Source organism: Terrapene carolina, unplaced genomic scaffold (assembly GCF_002925995.2).
Source record: "Terrapene carolina triunguis isolate 2854851 unplaced genomic scaffold, T_m_triunguis-2.0 Scaffold612, whole genome shotgun sequence".
Classification (NCBI taxonomy): domain Eukaryota; kingdom Metazoa; phylum Chordata; order Testudines; family Emydidae; genus Terrapene; species Terrapene triunguis.
Window position 1 is genome coordinate 1764166 of NW_020664963.1, and position 15892 is coordinate 1780057.

The following is a 15892-nucleotide window of genomic DNA, read 5'->3' on the forward strand; positions in this document are numbered from 1 at the left end:
TGTGCTCATCCACTCATTCTTGTTTGCACTACGGATCTCAGTGATGATCCTTTGTGAACCGCAAACCCACACACTCCGCGAGCACCTGGTGGAACGGTGCTGGGCACTCCAGAGGGCTGGAGGCTGGACGAGTGCCTACAGCTCACATGTGCAGAGAACAAGGCCTGCAAGATACCGCATGTGTTCCCAGAGGCTGGTGCTGTCCTGACAAGCCGGCCTCATGTAAAGGGGGGAAGGCACCACACAACCCTAGGTACCCCGGAAAGTGTTCTAGGGTTAAAGGGATTTTTAGTTAACTTACTTAAAGACAAGTCCTGAGTGAAATCTGAACTCACAATGCTGGGTGGCTAAGGACTAGCTTCAAGAGCGAAGTCACAGAACCGCCGATTGGGCTAGTCACCTGTCCCGGCTCCCAGCACAGCGCTTGGCTGTTGTGCGATTCTTTCCTGGGAGCGTCATGTGAGGTCTCCTGATTCACGGGGCTCCCAGGAGAAGGGAGTAAACTTCCCTCATCAACCACCTCTCCCACTATTGCGAACCCTGCCTCTCCACCCCCAAGGATACCTGAAAGAAACTGGAACAAAAGACAGTAACTACTGGGGGTGTGAGTGATTGCTGGACCCAGACTAGAAGGAGACTAGTCTGTAAAAGGAAACTTAATGGGTGAGGATTTTATCTGTATTCAATTTTTATTACTGTACTAGACTTAAACTTGCGTGTTTTATTTTATTTTGCTTGGTAACTCACTTTGTTCTGTCTGTTACCTCTTGGAACCACTTGAATCCTACTTTCTGTATTTAATAAAATCACTTTTTACTTATTATTTAACCCAGAGTATGTATTAATACTTGGGGGGAGGAGGGGAAACAGCTGTGCATATCTCTATCAGTGTTATAGAGAGTGAACAATTTATGAGTTTACCCTGTATAAAGCTTTATACAGGGTAAAATTGATTTATTTAGGGTTTGAACCCCATTGGGAGTTGGGCATCTGAGTGTTAAAGACAGGAACACTTCTATGAGTTCCTTTCAGTTAAGTCTGCAGCTTGGGGGCAGGTGGTTCAGACCTGGGTCTGGGTTTGCAGCAGGCTAACGGGTCTGTCTCAAACCAGGCATGGCACTGAAGTCATAAGCTGCCAAGGCAGGAAAGCAGGAGCAGAAGTAGTTTTGGCACATCAGGTGGCAACTCTAGGGGGTTTCTGTAATCCAACCCGTCACACAAGGTATTCAGAGTGCGGGAGGGGGCTGTGGGTTAGGCAGGGGATTGGGGTGAAGGAGGGGGTTTGGACTCTGGGCTGCAGCTGTGGGTTCTGGGGTGGGGCCGGGTATAAGGGGATTAGGGTGTGGGATGGGCTCTGGGTTGGGGCAGGAGGTTGGGCTGCAGGAGGGTGTGAGGGCTCCAGCTGGGTGTATAGGCTCTGTGGTGGGCCCAGGGATGAGGGGTTTGGGGTGAAGGAGGGGGCTCTGGGTTTGATGGGGGCTCGGGGTTGGGGCACGGGCTTACCTCGGGCAGCTCCCAGTCAGCAGCATAGCAGGGCTAAGGTATGCTCCCTGCCTGTCCCGGCTCCACACTGCGCCCCGGAAACGGCCCGGGGGTCTGGCCCCTGGGGGGGGGGGGGGGGGGGGCAGGAAGCTCCATGCTTTGCTCTCACGTGCAGGCACCGCCCCCCCTCCCCAGCTCCCATAGGCTGTGGTTTACATCCAATGGGAGTGCAGAACTGGTGTTTGAGGTGGGGGTAGTGCGTGGATCCCCATAGCACACACTCCACCCCACCCCCGGCAGCGGCAGGCTGTTTGTGGAGTTTTAGCCTCCCCTGGCCTCTTATACCCGTCACCATGCTGCCAAGAGTAAGGCCAGGTTTACAATGCAGCAGGGGCTCGGACAAGGCAAGTCCTCCAGTCCGGGGTCACAACGCAGTGGGGCCGTATCCTGCGTGTCTCCCCTTCACTTTTCTGATTTTCCCCCCAGAACATTCCCCGAGTGGAACTGATCTCCAAGAGCTATCACCCGCGTGATGCCATCGAGGGGAGCGTAGGGCCTTCACAAACCGGCCTCAGTTTAGGACCGGGTCGTGCACGACAGCAGGGGACTAGGCTGCCCCAGGGAGATATGCACTAACAATGCCTGACTTATTCGATCACAGCACTGACTGCTGTGCTGGGGATCCTCCAGGTCCCAAACGCTTCCCCTACGAATATTCCCATCTCTCTGCACTGCCACTGACTTCTGTGTGAGCAAGACTGAGCCACATCCCTGTCCCTGCCTCGGTTTAACACACCAGTGGGATAGGGGAAGATCCTGGTCTGGTCTGTGTAAAGGGCTTGGAGGCCGAGTGCTGTATCACGGCAAAGGGGCACTGCGGTGGTGATGGCTGCTCTACGTGCCCTGCTGTTCCTGGGAGCTGCAGAGCAGTGGGTGAAGGGGCAGGGGCAGGAGAGGCCATCTCTATCTCCGTACTGCAAACCTCTCTGGGACAGAGCCCCATAGGTGGCCGTTGGGTCCAGGGACTCTTCCAGCCCCATGGAGACTTTGGCTGCAAGCGGATGAGCCATTCACTGGCGAACCTCAGAGGAAACAGATTTGTTCCCGGATTCCTCTCCCAGATAAGCACCCGGAGCCAGTCAGACCCTGCTGAGCTGGGTCAACATTGCAGCTGGCACCCTGCAAAAAAAGAGGTCCTATACCTCATTCCCCGACTGCCACCGAGCCACCAAGCCAGTGCCCACACAGGGACTAGGGGCAGGGCCTCTGAAAAGGAAAGGCTTCATATCCAATCTCCACCCCCTTGAGCCAGCCAGTTCTGGGGCCAGATCAGAGCCAGTGCCCCCTAAAGAGGAAAAGGATTGCTCTCCCCAGACCTCTCAGCCAGCTAGTCCCCTAAACCTAGGGCTGGATTGGAGCCTCTGCACCTTATCCTGTTCCCTGATTCCTCTGAGCAATCTAGCTGTATTTCTGACATGCTGCTAGGGTTAAATAACTCTGGATAACCAGTGACTCTGCACCCAGTCCCCGCAAAAACTCTCCCCCACCCCCGATTCTGCGTATGCAGGAAAGTATTTTATTGCAAGAAGCAGCGAGAAAATTGAACTCAGTGACAGCTTCCCCAGGGCTCAGCCTGAGACAACATCCACACAGCATCCAGTGGATCAGGGATGGGGAAGAGCTGTACAGTATAATGGGCACTAGGGCAGCAGGGAGTGGGGGATGGCGAAGGGGTGGTTATCAAGGGGTTCATGGGAATTTTGATCTATCCTGGGAGACTAAAATAGGGCACTCGAACCAGATCAGACTGGGGTTTCAGAGCCGCTTGGCCTCTTCCACTCCTGGTGGTCGGGGCAGCCCAGCCCAAGTCCAGGCCAGTTGTGTTTGGATCCTGCCCAGTGAGGCGGGTGCTGGGCTCAGGCTGAGGGTCTCAGTGCAAGCTGCGGGGGCTGGGTGCCCGGATTTTCACTTGTGTGGATGGGAACTGGGCACCCAGAATGGGAAATCACCCCGCAGGCCCCAAGCTGCTGGCCCATGGGATAGAGGGGAGAGGCTGAATTACCCGGTGGAGACTCATGGCTGGCACTGCCCAGGAGGGGCGGGGACAGGGTAGGAAAGCCCCCAACAAAAGAGGACTGCCTATGAGTGAAAGGGGGTGGCGGACAGCAGGGGAATCCCCTGCTCCCTGCTCATGGCAGATATGTTGGCTCTAAGTGCACGGGCAGCCGCTGGACACAGGCCACGCGGACCCTGGTGACTCCAGTTGCAGCTCTGTATCTACAACGCCCTGGTCGGGAGCCGGGCAGCACCCGGCACGTGGTGACGCTGAATGATCTGTTGCTGTCATAGAGGTTGCGACTAACGGGTCTTCCTCCGCTGCTGCATATGTCTCGGAGCTGGCCGGCAGGGGCGTGGATGAAGGTGTTGGTGGGTTTGCATCGGCGGCGGGTCAGGCCCCGGCGCTGCATCAGGAGGTTGCAGTAGAGCCTGTCATTGGGGGCGCTGGTCTTGGGGTGGTCAATGTGTTGTCTCACAAACTGCTGGTAGCTGGCGCCTTCACTGAGCTGGGCCAGGGTGGCAGCCAGGAGGATGAGGGGCAGCAGGAGCGAGGGGCGGGGTCCCCTTGGGGCCATGGCCATCTCTGTCACTAGATCGACCTGCAGTGGGAAGTGGGGGGAGATAGATGAAGACAGCGCTGGCTGGGGATCTGCCTCCTCCATGGAACCTCCAGGAACTGAACCCCAAGCCTGCCATTATACCTCCCACCCCACCCTGCCACCCAAAAACCACCACAACCCATGATCCCATCCCACTCTATCCCCAGGGCCCCTCATCTCCCACCCAACTCTTACCCAAATATAGGAGAGTTATTATTTTTATCACATGGCACCTAAATACCCTGCCAAAGACCTGGGCCCCCATTGTGCCATGTGCTGCACAGACTACAGTTGAAATCAGGGCCTTCTCCCTCTAACCCATTATTCCCCACTCCCCTCCCAAAGATGGAGATAGAACCCAGGAGTCCTGACTCCCAGTCCACCTGCTCTAACTACTAAATCATGCTGCATCCCAGAAACAAACCCTGCAGTTGCAGCCCCATGTGACACTGTTCTCTGCTCTCTCCAGGCTGGTGGAATCTCCTGCAACTTACCCAAGTCCTTGTTCCTTCGCTGTCATCGGAGCGACGGAGTCCAGTGACTGCTGAGCTGAACCTCACCCTGATTCCTCTGCCCGTCTTGGCATGAGTTATATAGCACCCAGCCGGGCATGGAGGGCGAGGTCAAATCCAGTAAACAATTGTGTCAGCAGGACTTCCTGATACCTGGCAATTAAAATCGGTGACATGGTAGGAAGGGCATGGGTGGGGAATAAATAGCACATGTCCTGCTAGACACCTGGGCTCCACAGAAACATCTCAGGGTGCGTCTTCCCAGCAAGCGAAGGTGTGATTGTAGCATGGGTGGGCAAAGCCGTGCCAGCTTTAATCTAGTGAGTGCCAGACTGCCAGGACATTGGGTACCAACTCTAGTTGGTAGCCCATGCTGAAGTCCATGCCACTATGTCTCCACTTCCTTTTAACCTGTGTTAGGTGGATTAAAGCTAGCGTAGCAATGCTGATGTGTGCTACAAATACTCTTCATTTACTGCAGACGGAGCCTGAGTCCTGACCCACTGGCACCTTCCGAATCCAGCCCTAGCCTAGAAACTTGCAGCCCTGCCAGTTCCCCTCACTCCTGACCTGCAGCCCCTGCTCTCCCAGCCCTGGCCTCTCCCCACCCACACAGAGCTCTGCTAATGCCCCTCAATCTCAACTTGCAGCTCCCTACTGTCTCTCTGCCCTTGGCTCCCCATGGATACATTCGTGTTGGTGCCTTTCAATTCTGACCAGCAGCTTCACCACCCTCCCCTCTGCAGGCAGCTTTGGACCTTAATGAGGAACTATAAAAATGGCTTCTTCTCATCTGATTAGCAGGCCATCATGTCTCCGAAAGCACATCAGAAAGAGAGCGGGAGGCAGAGCTCTGCACCTAAACGCCCAGAGGGCTGAGATTTTCTCAGGCACATAAGGAATTTGGAGGCCATGAGAACTAGTGGGAAACTGAGCATCTAAATCCCTTTGGCGATTTGAAGGTGGCGGTCACAGGACCCGTATCCCTGGGGATGTCGGGCTTTCAGAACATGAAGAGAGGAGATTAGTCGGCTCCCAGTAGATCAAACTCAGACTTAAGGGCCGGGTGTGATGATGCAACTCGCACATCCACGTACGGTGGCCACTCACGCATTCCCAGAATCCCAGAAACGGTGGTACTTCTGGGAACGGTGTGTGTGTCCCCACTCCCACCAGCGTGACCTAGCAGACATGGTGCACATGAGGTCACGCCATACGGAGGATGCAATTTCAAAGAGCGCATCACTCCACCCCCGTGAGTGCCAGGTCACACTGGCCGTGGCAGAATGGCGCATTCTTCAAAAAGGTGTCCCCTATCCAACACTAGACAAAAGCACATCCCATTGTGTCTGGGGACAAACCACCTAAAAAGAGGTGTGTCTGGTTCAAAACCAGATGTATGGCCAACCTGCAGCTAAGTGATTTTTTCCCTTCAGGATAAGAACAATTCTCTGAAGGAAGAAGAACCCCCTATTGGATGCCATTGGGTGTCTGCTAGGTTTACCATATTGCAGTCCTGGAAAAAGAGGACACTCCAAGGGGCCCCGGCCCCGCCCCAACTCCGCTCCTTCCCCACCCCTGGTTCTGCCCCAACTCCGCCCCGCCCCTGCCCCGCCCCCACCCCAACTCCGCCCCTTCTCCAAAGTCCCCGCCCCAACTCTGCCCCCTCCCCTGAACGCTCCGCCCCCCTGCTCCTCCCCCTCCCCTGCTTCCCGCGAATCAAATGTTCGGAGAATGGAGTGGTCTCTAGTAGTCAAAGACCCTTCTTCTCCATCCCCTCCAGTCTATGTCTATCCTATTGCTGTCTAACCCGCCCCAGCTCCTCATCTGATTTCAACTGCCCCCCACTACTGTTCTGGATTCCTTGTCCCAGTTTCCTGGTCCTGTCTCACTCTCCTCTCTCCCCGCCCCCATCCCTCAGATGGGATGTTCGTTCCAGATTGGCAAAATTATAAGGCTTCCCAACATTTCAACACTTCCCATTCTAAATTTTCGGTTGCTTAACTATAGGCTAGTTCTGCCTACAACAAAGCATATTCAGAACCTCTGATTAAAGGGATTATAAATGTAGCAACCTCCATCATAACTAGTCACCAAAGATTGAACCCGAGCCATCCAGACTTAAAAGCATGAGCTTCTACTACTTGAGTTCAAGATATAACTCCCTTAGCTGGTAGCTATACAGTTATCCTCTAAAAATTCACCAGAGGAGGGCACAAAACACATGTTGGACAGTGAATTACAAAAGTGCCAAATATTATTATTAGACCTGCAATACTTTTCACAATGAACATCAGCGGGGGAAAAACTGGGAGTTTAAGAATATTTGGAAAACAATTTTAGAATAACATTCAGTGCTGTGGTTTAAAAGAAAAAAACCTGTTAAAACTCATAACTTAGCAGCATTCAGTGTTTGAAAAAAAACAACTTCTAGGAGGGATACAAGTTAAGAATGTTGAAACAGGAAAATGTTATGCTTAGTTACCACTTGGGCAAGGCGGCGTGCTATGTAATACTTGCAAGATTTCACTGTAATGTTTTACAATATATAGCAGCGCAATACTGATTCCATTGATATGGTTGAGCAATTCATGCTGATTTTATTTCAGCCCACATCTTAATAGTTTTGAATACTATAGATCACAATTTTCAGCTCAGTTGGTCTGAACATGCAGAGCTTTAAAATTGCTATGCTCTAAACTGTATATTAACTACAATTTTATAAACCTGCATGTCAGAGAACTGTGTGCCACTACTACTAGACAGTGGCACAAGGCAATTCAGTGTGAATCACAGAAATGTAGGACTGGAAGGGATATCAACAGGTCATCTAGTCAAACCCCTGCACTGAGGCAGGACTGAGTAATAACAACACTAGACCATCCTTGACAGGTGTTTGTCTAACCTCTTAAAAAACTCCAATGACTGCTATTCCATAACCTCTCTAGGTAATTTGTCCAGTGCTTAACTACCTTTACAGTTAGGAAGTTTTTCCTAATGTCTAACCTAAATCTCCCTTGCTACAATTTAAGCTCATTGCTTCTTTTTCCTGCATGTCCTGAGTGGGACGGGGGTGGGTCCAGGCAGTGGGATTGGGGGGAGGGAGGTCGAGGGAGTCGGTGGGTGTGTGGGGATGGACGGGGGAAGCAGGATGGAGGAACTGAGGGGGACAGGATTGGGACTGGGGGAATTGGGGGGGCTGAGGGGGATGGGACAGGACTGGGATGGGGGAGTAGGGTAGGGGCTGAGGGGAGCATGAATGGGACAGGGTAGAGAGAGCTGTGTAGAGTGGGGTGGGGCAGGGGAGACAATGGGGCTGGGCTGGGGAGGGTCGGGGGGTTGGGGAGAGGGACAGGGTCTGGAGGGGATGAGACAGAGGGGAGCAGGACTGGAATGGGGGGAAGTTGAGGGGTGGGACAGCAGGGGCAGCGATGGGGGTGGGATGACGGGGGAGGCTGAAGAAGAGATTTGGGGTAGGGCAAGGCTGAGGGCAGTGGGTTGTGGGGAGCAGGGGGACTGTGGGGGAGGCTGTTGGAATGGGGGCAGGGACTGAGGGCAGTGGGTTCGTGGTGGGAGGTACAGGGGGGACTGCGGGGGAGGCTGAGGGAACAGGGTCAGGGTGGGGTCTGAGGGCAGTGGGTCGGGTCTACACTGGCACCTCTCAGCATTGCTGTGCTGGGTGGCAGACCTGCACCAGCGCTACCCTGGCAATGGAAGAGTCCTCAGTGGAAATGCAGACTTCATGACACAGACCCTCCACGTCACTTCAAACCTAGCGCTGCTCTGGTCAGTCGCTAGGCTCTTGTCACTTTCAAACCCATGCAGGGTATCTGGCTCTTTTTCAGTTCTCAGGTTAAGAAAAGCCTCTGCATTTTGTGAGGGCTTCAGGATTCACTTTCCTACTTGACAAACTGTCTGCCTGACACATTGCTCCCAGGGCATTCATCTTTATTCATTATCGGCAGGTCCATCAGATTAAAGAGCAACACAGGGGAAGCAACACAATGGTGTCATGGATTTTTAATTTTTCAAACCACTTTGGCCTCAACAGGGATAACAGCAAATCTGGACAGAGCAGATGTGTGTCAGGATGGGTTTGGGTTTTTTTTTTTTTAAGTGAAAATGTTTGGGTCTGAGCAAAGGCTGCAAACTTCCCTTTGGAAACCTCTGCTGATCTTTTGCCCCAGGGGCTAAAGACAGCCTGGAATCCGGGACAGATTTCCACATCCATGCAGGGTGAGATGATCGGGGGGGAGGGGAGGGACTGTGGGGGAGGCAGAGGGAACAGGGTCGGGGGGCTGAGGGCAGTGGATTGAGGGTGGGGGGCACAGGGGGGACTGCAGGGGAGGCTGAGGGAACAGGATCAGGGTGGGGGCTGAGGGCAGTGGGTCTGAGGGGAGCCCCCCAGAGGGACCTGCCAGGGGGCCAGGTGAGCCCAGCAGTGCTTACCTGGAGCGACTCCCAGGAAACATCCAGCAGGCAGGTCCCTCCCAGTCCCTCTGGCTCCTTCCTACGGTTGGGTTGGGTTGGGTCAAGGGGAGGGGGCGGGGGGGCTCTCTGCCCGGTGCCCACTGCCTGAGTCTACAAGCCCTGCCCCGCTGCAGCACGCAACGGAGCGAGACCTCCTTGCTGCTTCTCTGTGTGCTGGGGGCAGGGGCAGGGCTGCGCTCTGCAGGCTCCTGCCGGCCGGGCAGCGGGCCCCGTGGGCTGGCGCCGCCGCGCCGGGAGCTCAGCTGTGCGCTGCCCCAGGGCCCAGGGAGGAAAGGTGAGTGGCACCGGTGGCGCCGCCTTGCCGCAGTTCCCCTCTTATAGGGTGATCAGACGTCGCGGTACCGCTTTCCGCCAGCGCGGCTGCCCTGTCAGCCGCTTTTGGGTCTTTAAATAGCCATCCAGGGGGAAATCCCGGACATTTTTAGCTTTTTACAAATTCCCCCCGGACGGCTATTTAAAGACCCAAAAGCCGGACATGTCCGGGGAAACCCAGACGTATGGTAACCCTAGTGTCTGCCCTATTTGTGAAGGGAAGAAATGTGTGCTTGGAATTTTAATAATGAAAGAAGAGAGAGAGATGAGGAAGGACACGATGAGACAGAGAGAGAGAGATTGACACAGGAGTGTTGTAATTTTTTTCTCTTGGGATCAAAGACAGGTCCGGAGTTTTCAAAGGGAACAGGTTGGGTTGAGCAGGGTTGGAATTTAGGCTTGCTCGCCCATCGGCTCTGGGCACAGGAAGGAAGGTGGTGTGTGGAAAGAGACACTTGGAGGAATGCATGCAGATAAACACACAAGACACAAACACTCACAGGGCACAACATTGGAGACAGACAAGGCTCTGACTGATCCAAGCCAGGTGTACTTGCCTTGCACTGGACAGGGAAGGGTTAACCCCGCACTGTAGGCCAAGGAAGCCACACACAGTTTGCCCCTCCTGGGCATGCTCCAACTGGAGCACCAGTATAAAAGGGAGCAGCTCAGCTCAGTCAGGGCTGACCACCAAGGAGAGAAGACACACGTTGCCAGCTTGAGCCTTGAAGCCACTGAAGCCCCAGATTGTAGAAGCCGGACCCGCTGAGACCCAGGTTCATACCTGGCTACCTGAGGATGCCTGAGGGAGAGTGGAGCTGCAGAGGGCTGCACAGGCTGAGGAACCCAGATACCCTGGAGACACTGGGCTCGCTGCATCAGGACAAAGGGTAAGAAGTAGCCCAGGTAGACAATACATTGATCCGGTGGTGGAACTGAGTTATAAGTCAGTGTGTTTCACTAGGATCCCCGCTGACTCAGTGACGAGTACACTCGCCACTGACAGGGCCCTGGGCTGTGGCCTGGTGGAGTAGGGAGGGCCCGAATCCCCTTATCCCAGCCAGCAACCCCCCCCCTTGGTGATGGCCCAGCCCCTCTTACAGCCATTAAACCACTTCTATAGTGACTCTTGCCATTGGCCCACACAGTTCCAAGGGAGAGGGCATCTATATTGATTCTGTCCACTAGGCCACATAGCCCTGTGAGGGAGGGCCCTCTATACTGACTCTGGCCATTGGGCCATTCAGTCCTGAGGGAGAGGGCCCCAATATGGACTCTGTCCTTTAGACCACACTGCCCTGGGGGAGAGGACAGCTACATTGACTCTGGAAACTAGGCCAGGCTTGCCTGAGTTTAAGGGCGGCAAAGTGGACTTAGCCACAGGACTGTAACACTCTTGCCCTACCCAAAGGGGGGACAGGGTGTACTCGCCCTGCGACACCCCAACATAAGATAAAAACAGGCACACTAGTTGGAGAAGAAACCATGCAAGATGCATCCAAGCAAGAGTCACACATGCACAAAGCACAAACACACACAGAAGAAACCGAACATGAGACACACAAGGCTTGCACAAGCCAGGGATTCAGACACACAAGGCTTGCACAAGCCAGGGATTCAAACACACCAGACAAAAAAATGAAATACACACGACTGACCCACACAAACACAGACACAAGCCCAAACATGACACAGGGACAGATGTGACTCTTAAAAGCAAGAATTTTGGATTTTCCTTTTGGGGCAGTGAATACCAGTGGAAAGATGCTTGTATCCAGAGGTGAAAGTGTCAAGGCTGCTTCCCCACTTTGAACTTTAGGGTACAAATGTGGGGGCCTGCATGAAAACTTCTAAGCTTAACTACCAGCTTAGATCTGGTCCGCTGCCACCATCCCAAAGCTAATTCCCTTCCCTGGGTAGCCTTGAGAGACCTTCACCAATTCCCTGGTGAATACAGATCCAAACCCCTTGGATCTTAAAACAAGGAGAAATTAACCATCCCCCCTCCTTCCTACCATCAACTCCTGGTGAATACAGATCCAACCCCCTTGGATCTAAAAACAAGGAAAAATCAATCAGGTTCTTAAAAAGAAGGCTTTTAATTAAAGAAAAAGGTAAAAATCATCTCTGTAAAATCAGGATGGAAAATAACTTTACAGGGTAATCAAACTTAAAGAGCTCAGAGGACTCCCCTCTAGCCTCAGGTTCAAACTACAGCAAACAGTGGTAAACACTCTAGTAAAAGGTACATTTACAAGTTGAGAAAACAAAGTAAAACTAACACGTCTTGCCTGGCTGTTTACTTACAAGTTTGAAATATGAGAGACTTGTTCAGAAAGATGTGGAGAACCTGGATTGATGTCTGGTCCCTCTCAGTCCCAAGAGCGAACAACCCCCAAAACAAAGAGCACAAACAAAAACCTTCCCCCCTCCCCAAGATTTGAAAGTATCTTGTCCCCTTATTGGTCCTTTGGGTCAGGTGTCAGCCAGGTTACCTGAGCTTCTTAACCCTTTACAGGTAAAAGGGTTTTGGAGTCTCTGGCCAGGAGGGATTTTATAGTACTGTACACAGGAGAGCTGTTACCCTTCCCTTTATAGTTATGACAGAAAGTAAGCCAGTATGGTCCGGTACGCCAGAGCCAGTACGCCATGCCGGACTGGACCAGCTTCCACGGCAGTGATTTAAAGGGCCCAGGGCTCCAGCCGCTGCAGGGAGCCCCGGGCCCTTTAAATCCCCGCCGAAGCTCCAGCAGCCGGGCTCCTGTGATGATTTAAAGGGCCCGGAGCTCCTTGGCGTCCGGAGCCCCGGGCCCTTTAATTCACCCCTGAGCCCTGGGGCTCCCAGCCACCTCTGCAGCTGGTAGCTCCGGGGTGATTTAAAGGCCCTGGGGCTCCCAGCCACAGCTAGAGCCTCAGGGCCTTTAAATCTTGAAAGACCCCGCCTCTTCCGGTTTAGGCCACGCCTCTTCCGGTTGAGCCACGCCCCTGCTCAGGACTCCGGCATACCAGTAAGTCCTTTAAGTTACTTTCACCTCTGCTTGTACCAGTAGAGCTGACTGGTGTCAATAGCACACTGCCTGATTGGCTACATTGCCTTATTTGCTGGAAGTGTCACCGGACCTGTTCTTGAGTCCATTACAGATCTTCAAAGCCCAAGTCGCCACCCTGGAGGCGCAAGTTGAAGCCAAGCTGCCTTCAGCTCTGATCCCGACAAACCCAAGTTCTTCCTAGCTGATACATTCCATAGCAATCATGATAAATTTAGTGGATTCCTAAATTAGAGTCAGCTTGACCTAAACAACAATCTGAAAAATGAACTGGCCTGGGTGGAATCCCCATCCGGCCTTCATTAAGATCTACGACCAACTGACCGAACGCCTCCAAAAAGAAAGATGGTTCACCTAGCTCCTGCCAGCTCCAGCCCCACCATCATCGGTCCCTTTTCTATCGCCAAACTGATGCAAGTCACTCAGGTCCTGCCCCGCCTCTCCAACGTGGGGAAGAACAGACGTCTAGCATTGGGCCTCTGCCTATACTGTGGGGAACCAGGATATTTTGCATCAAGCTGCCCTCTCACAGAAATGCCAGGCCCCACCCCTGATAGGGTCATCCAGGCTGGGTTGGTGCCCTTCCCCCCCTCCACAGTAGTCCACACCAACACTCATCCCTGGAGATGGCCAATAAGCAACCAACATATCTCCAACTCCCCCTCCAGCTCTGGCACCGGGCAATGCCCAGCACTAACCTAGAGATGCTGTTGGACTCGGGTACCTTCAGGCAATTCCATGGATGTGGATCCCATCCAAGCATATCTTCTCCCCACCCAGTGCATGGACTTTCCCAAGTTAGTGGAGTCCATAGAGGGGTTCCTCATTTCATCAGGACCAGTCACCCACAAGATGGCTCGCTTAGAGTTCACTGCCTTTTGAGGCCACCAAGAATCCTCCAGTACGGGCTACTATGCACCATATTCCTCAGGTGTCCTAGGCAAATTCTGGCTCATTGCCCACAACCAATGTATCCACTGGCGGTCAGGCACTGTACTCTCTGACTCCCCATCTTGCCGACAATCCCTTTTCCCGAGAGCTGACCTCGGACCAGCAACCTTTTGTGACTTACTCAGTCCTCCAAAGAATTCAGATGTGAAGAAAGGATCCAAAGGTGACCCCAGCACCCTATAACCTCCTCAATAGAGCTAGGGATTCTTGTTAAATATCAACACTTATGCCAACATGCTTGACAGAAAAAAACTGACACCCTGCTGACCCATCACAGCCGTGATGCCACATCAATCTGACCCTGAGAACAGAGGTTCCCTTCAGGTGCATTAACTCCCTCTTTGAACCAAACTATAGGCACTCTTGAAGAAAACCTGCAGAAGGGGTTGATTCGCCCCTTCATGTTCCCAGTGTGGTCCCCAATCTTCTTTGTGGCAAAGAAAGAAAGCTCCTTCTGGTCCTGTGTGGACTTCCAAGCTCTGACAAAGATTACAGGTACATCCTTACCACTTATTAATGAGCTGTTTCAAAGACTCTCCCCTGCAAAGGTCTTCAGAAAGTTGGACCTGGTGAGGATCCGGAAAGGAGATGAATGGAAGACCTCCTTCCATACCAGGAATGGCCACTATGTGTATTTGATCATGCCTTTGCTGTTGTGCTGTGCCCCACCAACCTTCCTGCACTTCATAAATGACATCTTTAAAGACATGCTGGATAAATTTGTTGTCATTTACCTGAACAACATCCTCATTTTCTCCAAAAGTCAGGACATAAGAACGTAAGAATGACCATACTGTGTCAGACCAATAGTCCATCTAGCTCAGTATCTTGTCTTCTGACACTGGCCAGTGCCAGACGTTTCAGAGGGAGTAAACAGAACAGGGCAATTATCGAGTGATCTGTCCCCTTTCATCCACTCCCAGCTTCTTCCAGTCACAGGCTAGGGATACCCAAAGCATGGGGTTGCATTCATGACCATCGTGGATAATAGCAATTGATGGACCTATCCTCCATGAACTTACCTAGTTCTTTTTTGAACCCAGCTATACTTTTGGCCTTCACCGCAACTCTTGACAAAGACTGAACAGAAGAGAGCAAATATTGAGTGATCCATCCCCTGCCGTCCACTCCCAGCTTCTGGCAAACAAGGGCTAGGGACACCATCCCTGTCCATCTTGGCTAATAGCCATTGATGGACCTTTCCTCCATGAACTTATCTAGTTCTTTATAAATGCTGTTATACTCTTGGCCTTCACAACATCCTCTGGCAAAGTGTTCCACAGGTTGACTGTGCGTTGTGTGAAGAAATACTTCCTTTTGTTTGTTTTAAACCTGCTGCCTATTAATTTCATTTGGTGACCCCTACTGTGACGGTGTACCCCATAAGGCTTCATGGGAATATGCTTATGAATGTATATATAATATAACTGGAATATGTTTTATGCTACATATGCCGTGTAACATAGCTCTGTAAAGGTTATGATCTACTGAATCTATTAATCCTATTTGTATGCATGTATCATTTTTGTATTCAAAGTCGTGAATATTGACTTGGCACTGGCTTGATTTTTAAGTAGTCTTTGTAAAGCATTTGGTCAGCTTCTTGAAAAAGGAATGTGTAAATTAAGTGCCCAATCAAGAAGCACTTAAGGGACAATGGATCTTGGGAGGCTCCAATCCACATAAGAAGTCTACATGAGGACGTTCAAGATAGCAGGTAAGCCATGGCTGCTGCCTGTAAAAACTGAGTCATGCATGGACGTGTGACTTACCCATGTGACTCCAAAACTCCATCTTGGAGCTGGACTTTGCACATGAGAGAGGAGGGGGTCTCCACCCAAAAGAGAAAGTCTATTTAAACCTGTGGGAGACCCCTCCATTTGGTCTTCATCTCCACCCCCAAAGATACCTGAAAGGGACTGGAACAAACGACAGTAACTACAGGGGATGTGAGTGATTGCTAGACCCAGACTAGAAGGAGACTAGTCTGTAAAAGGAAGCTTACTGGAACTGGTGAGGTTTTATCTGTATTCACTTTTCTTAGACATAGACTTGAGTGTTCTATTTTATTTACTTGGTAATTCACTTTGTTCTGTCTGTTACTACTTGGAACCACTTAAATCCTACTTTCTGTATTTAATAAAATCACTTTTTACTTATTAATTAACCCAGTGTATGTATTAATACCTGGGGGGGGGGGGTAAACAGCTGTGCATATCTCTCTATCAGTGTTATAGAGGGTGAACAATTTATGAGTTTACCCTGTATAAGCTTTATACAGGGTAAAACGGATTTATTTGAGGTTTGGATCCCATTGGGAGTTGGGCATCTGAGTGTTATAGACAGGAACACGTCTGTAAGCTGCTTTCAGTTAAGTCTGCAGCTTTGGGGCACATGGTTCAGACCCTGGGTCTGTGTTGGAGCAGACGGGAGTGTCTGG

The 15892-nt window shown here is 51.9% G+C and overlaps 1 protein-coding gene across 1 annotated transcript; it reads right to left on the reverse strand.

The window, feature by feature from the left end:
* Nucleotides 1-3671: 3671 nt before the first annotated feature.
* Nucleotides 3672-4121, reverse strand: LOC112116128 (ribonuclease-like). The gene has a single exon (XM_024213462.1). The coding sequence runs from the start codon at nt 4119-4121 to the stop codon at nt 3672-3674; it is 450 nt and encodes a 149-aa protein (XP_024069230.1).
* Between the last annotated feature and the right edge of the window lie 11771 nt (nt 4122-15892).

Bases quoted from the DNA above. Each gene is read 5' to 3' on its own strand.
- LOC112116128 (XM_024213462.1), bottom strand. From the start codon at position 4,121: ATGGCCATGGCCCCAAGGGGACCCCGCCCCTCGCTCCTGCTGCCCCTC.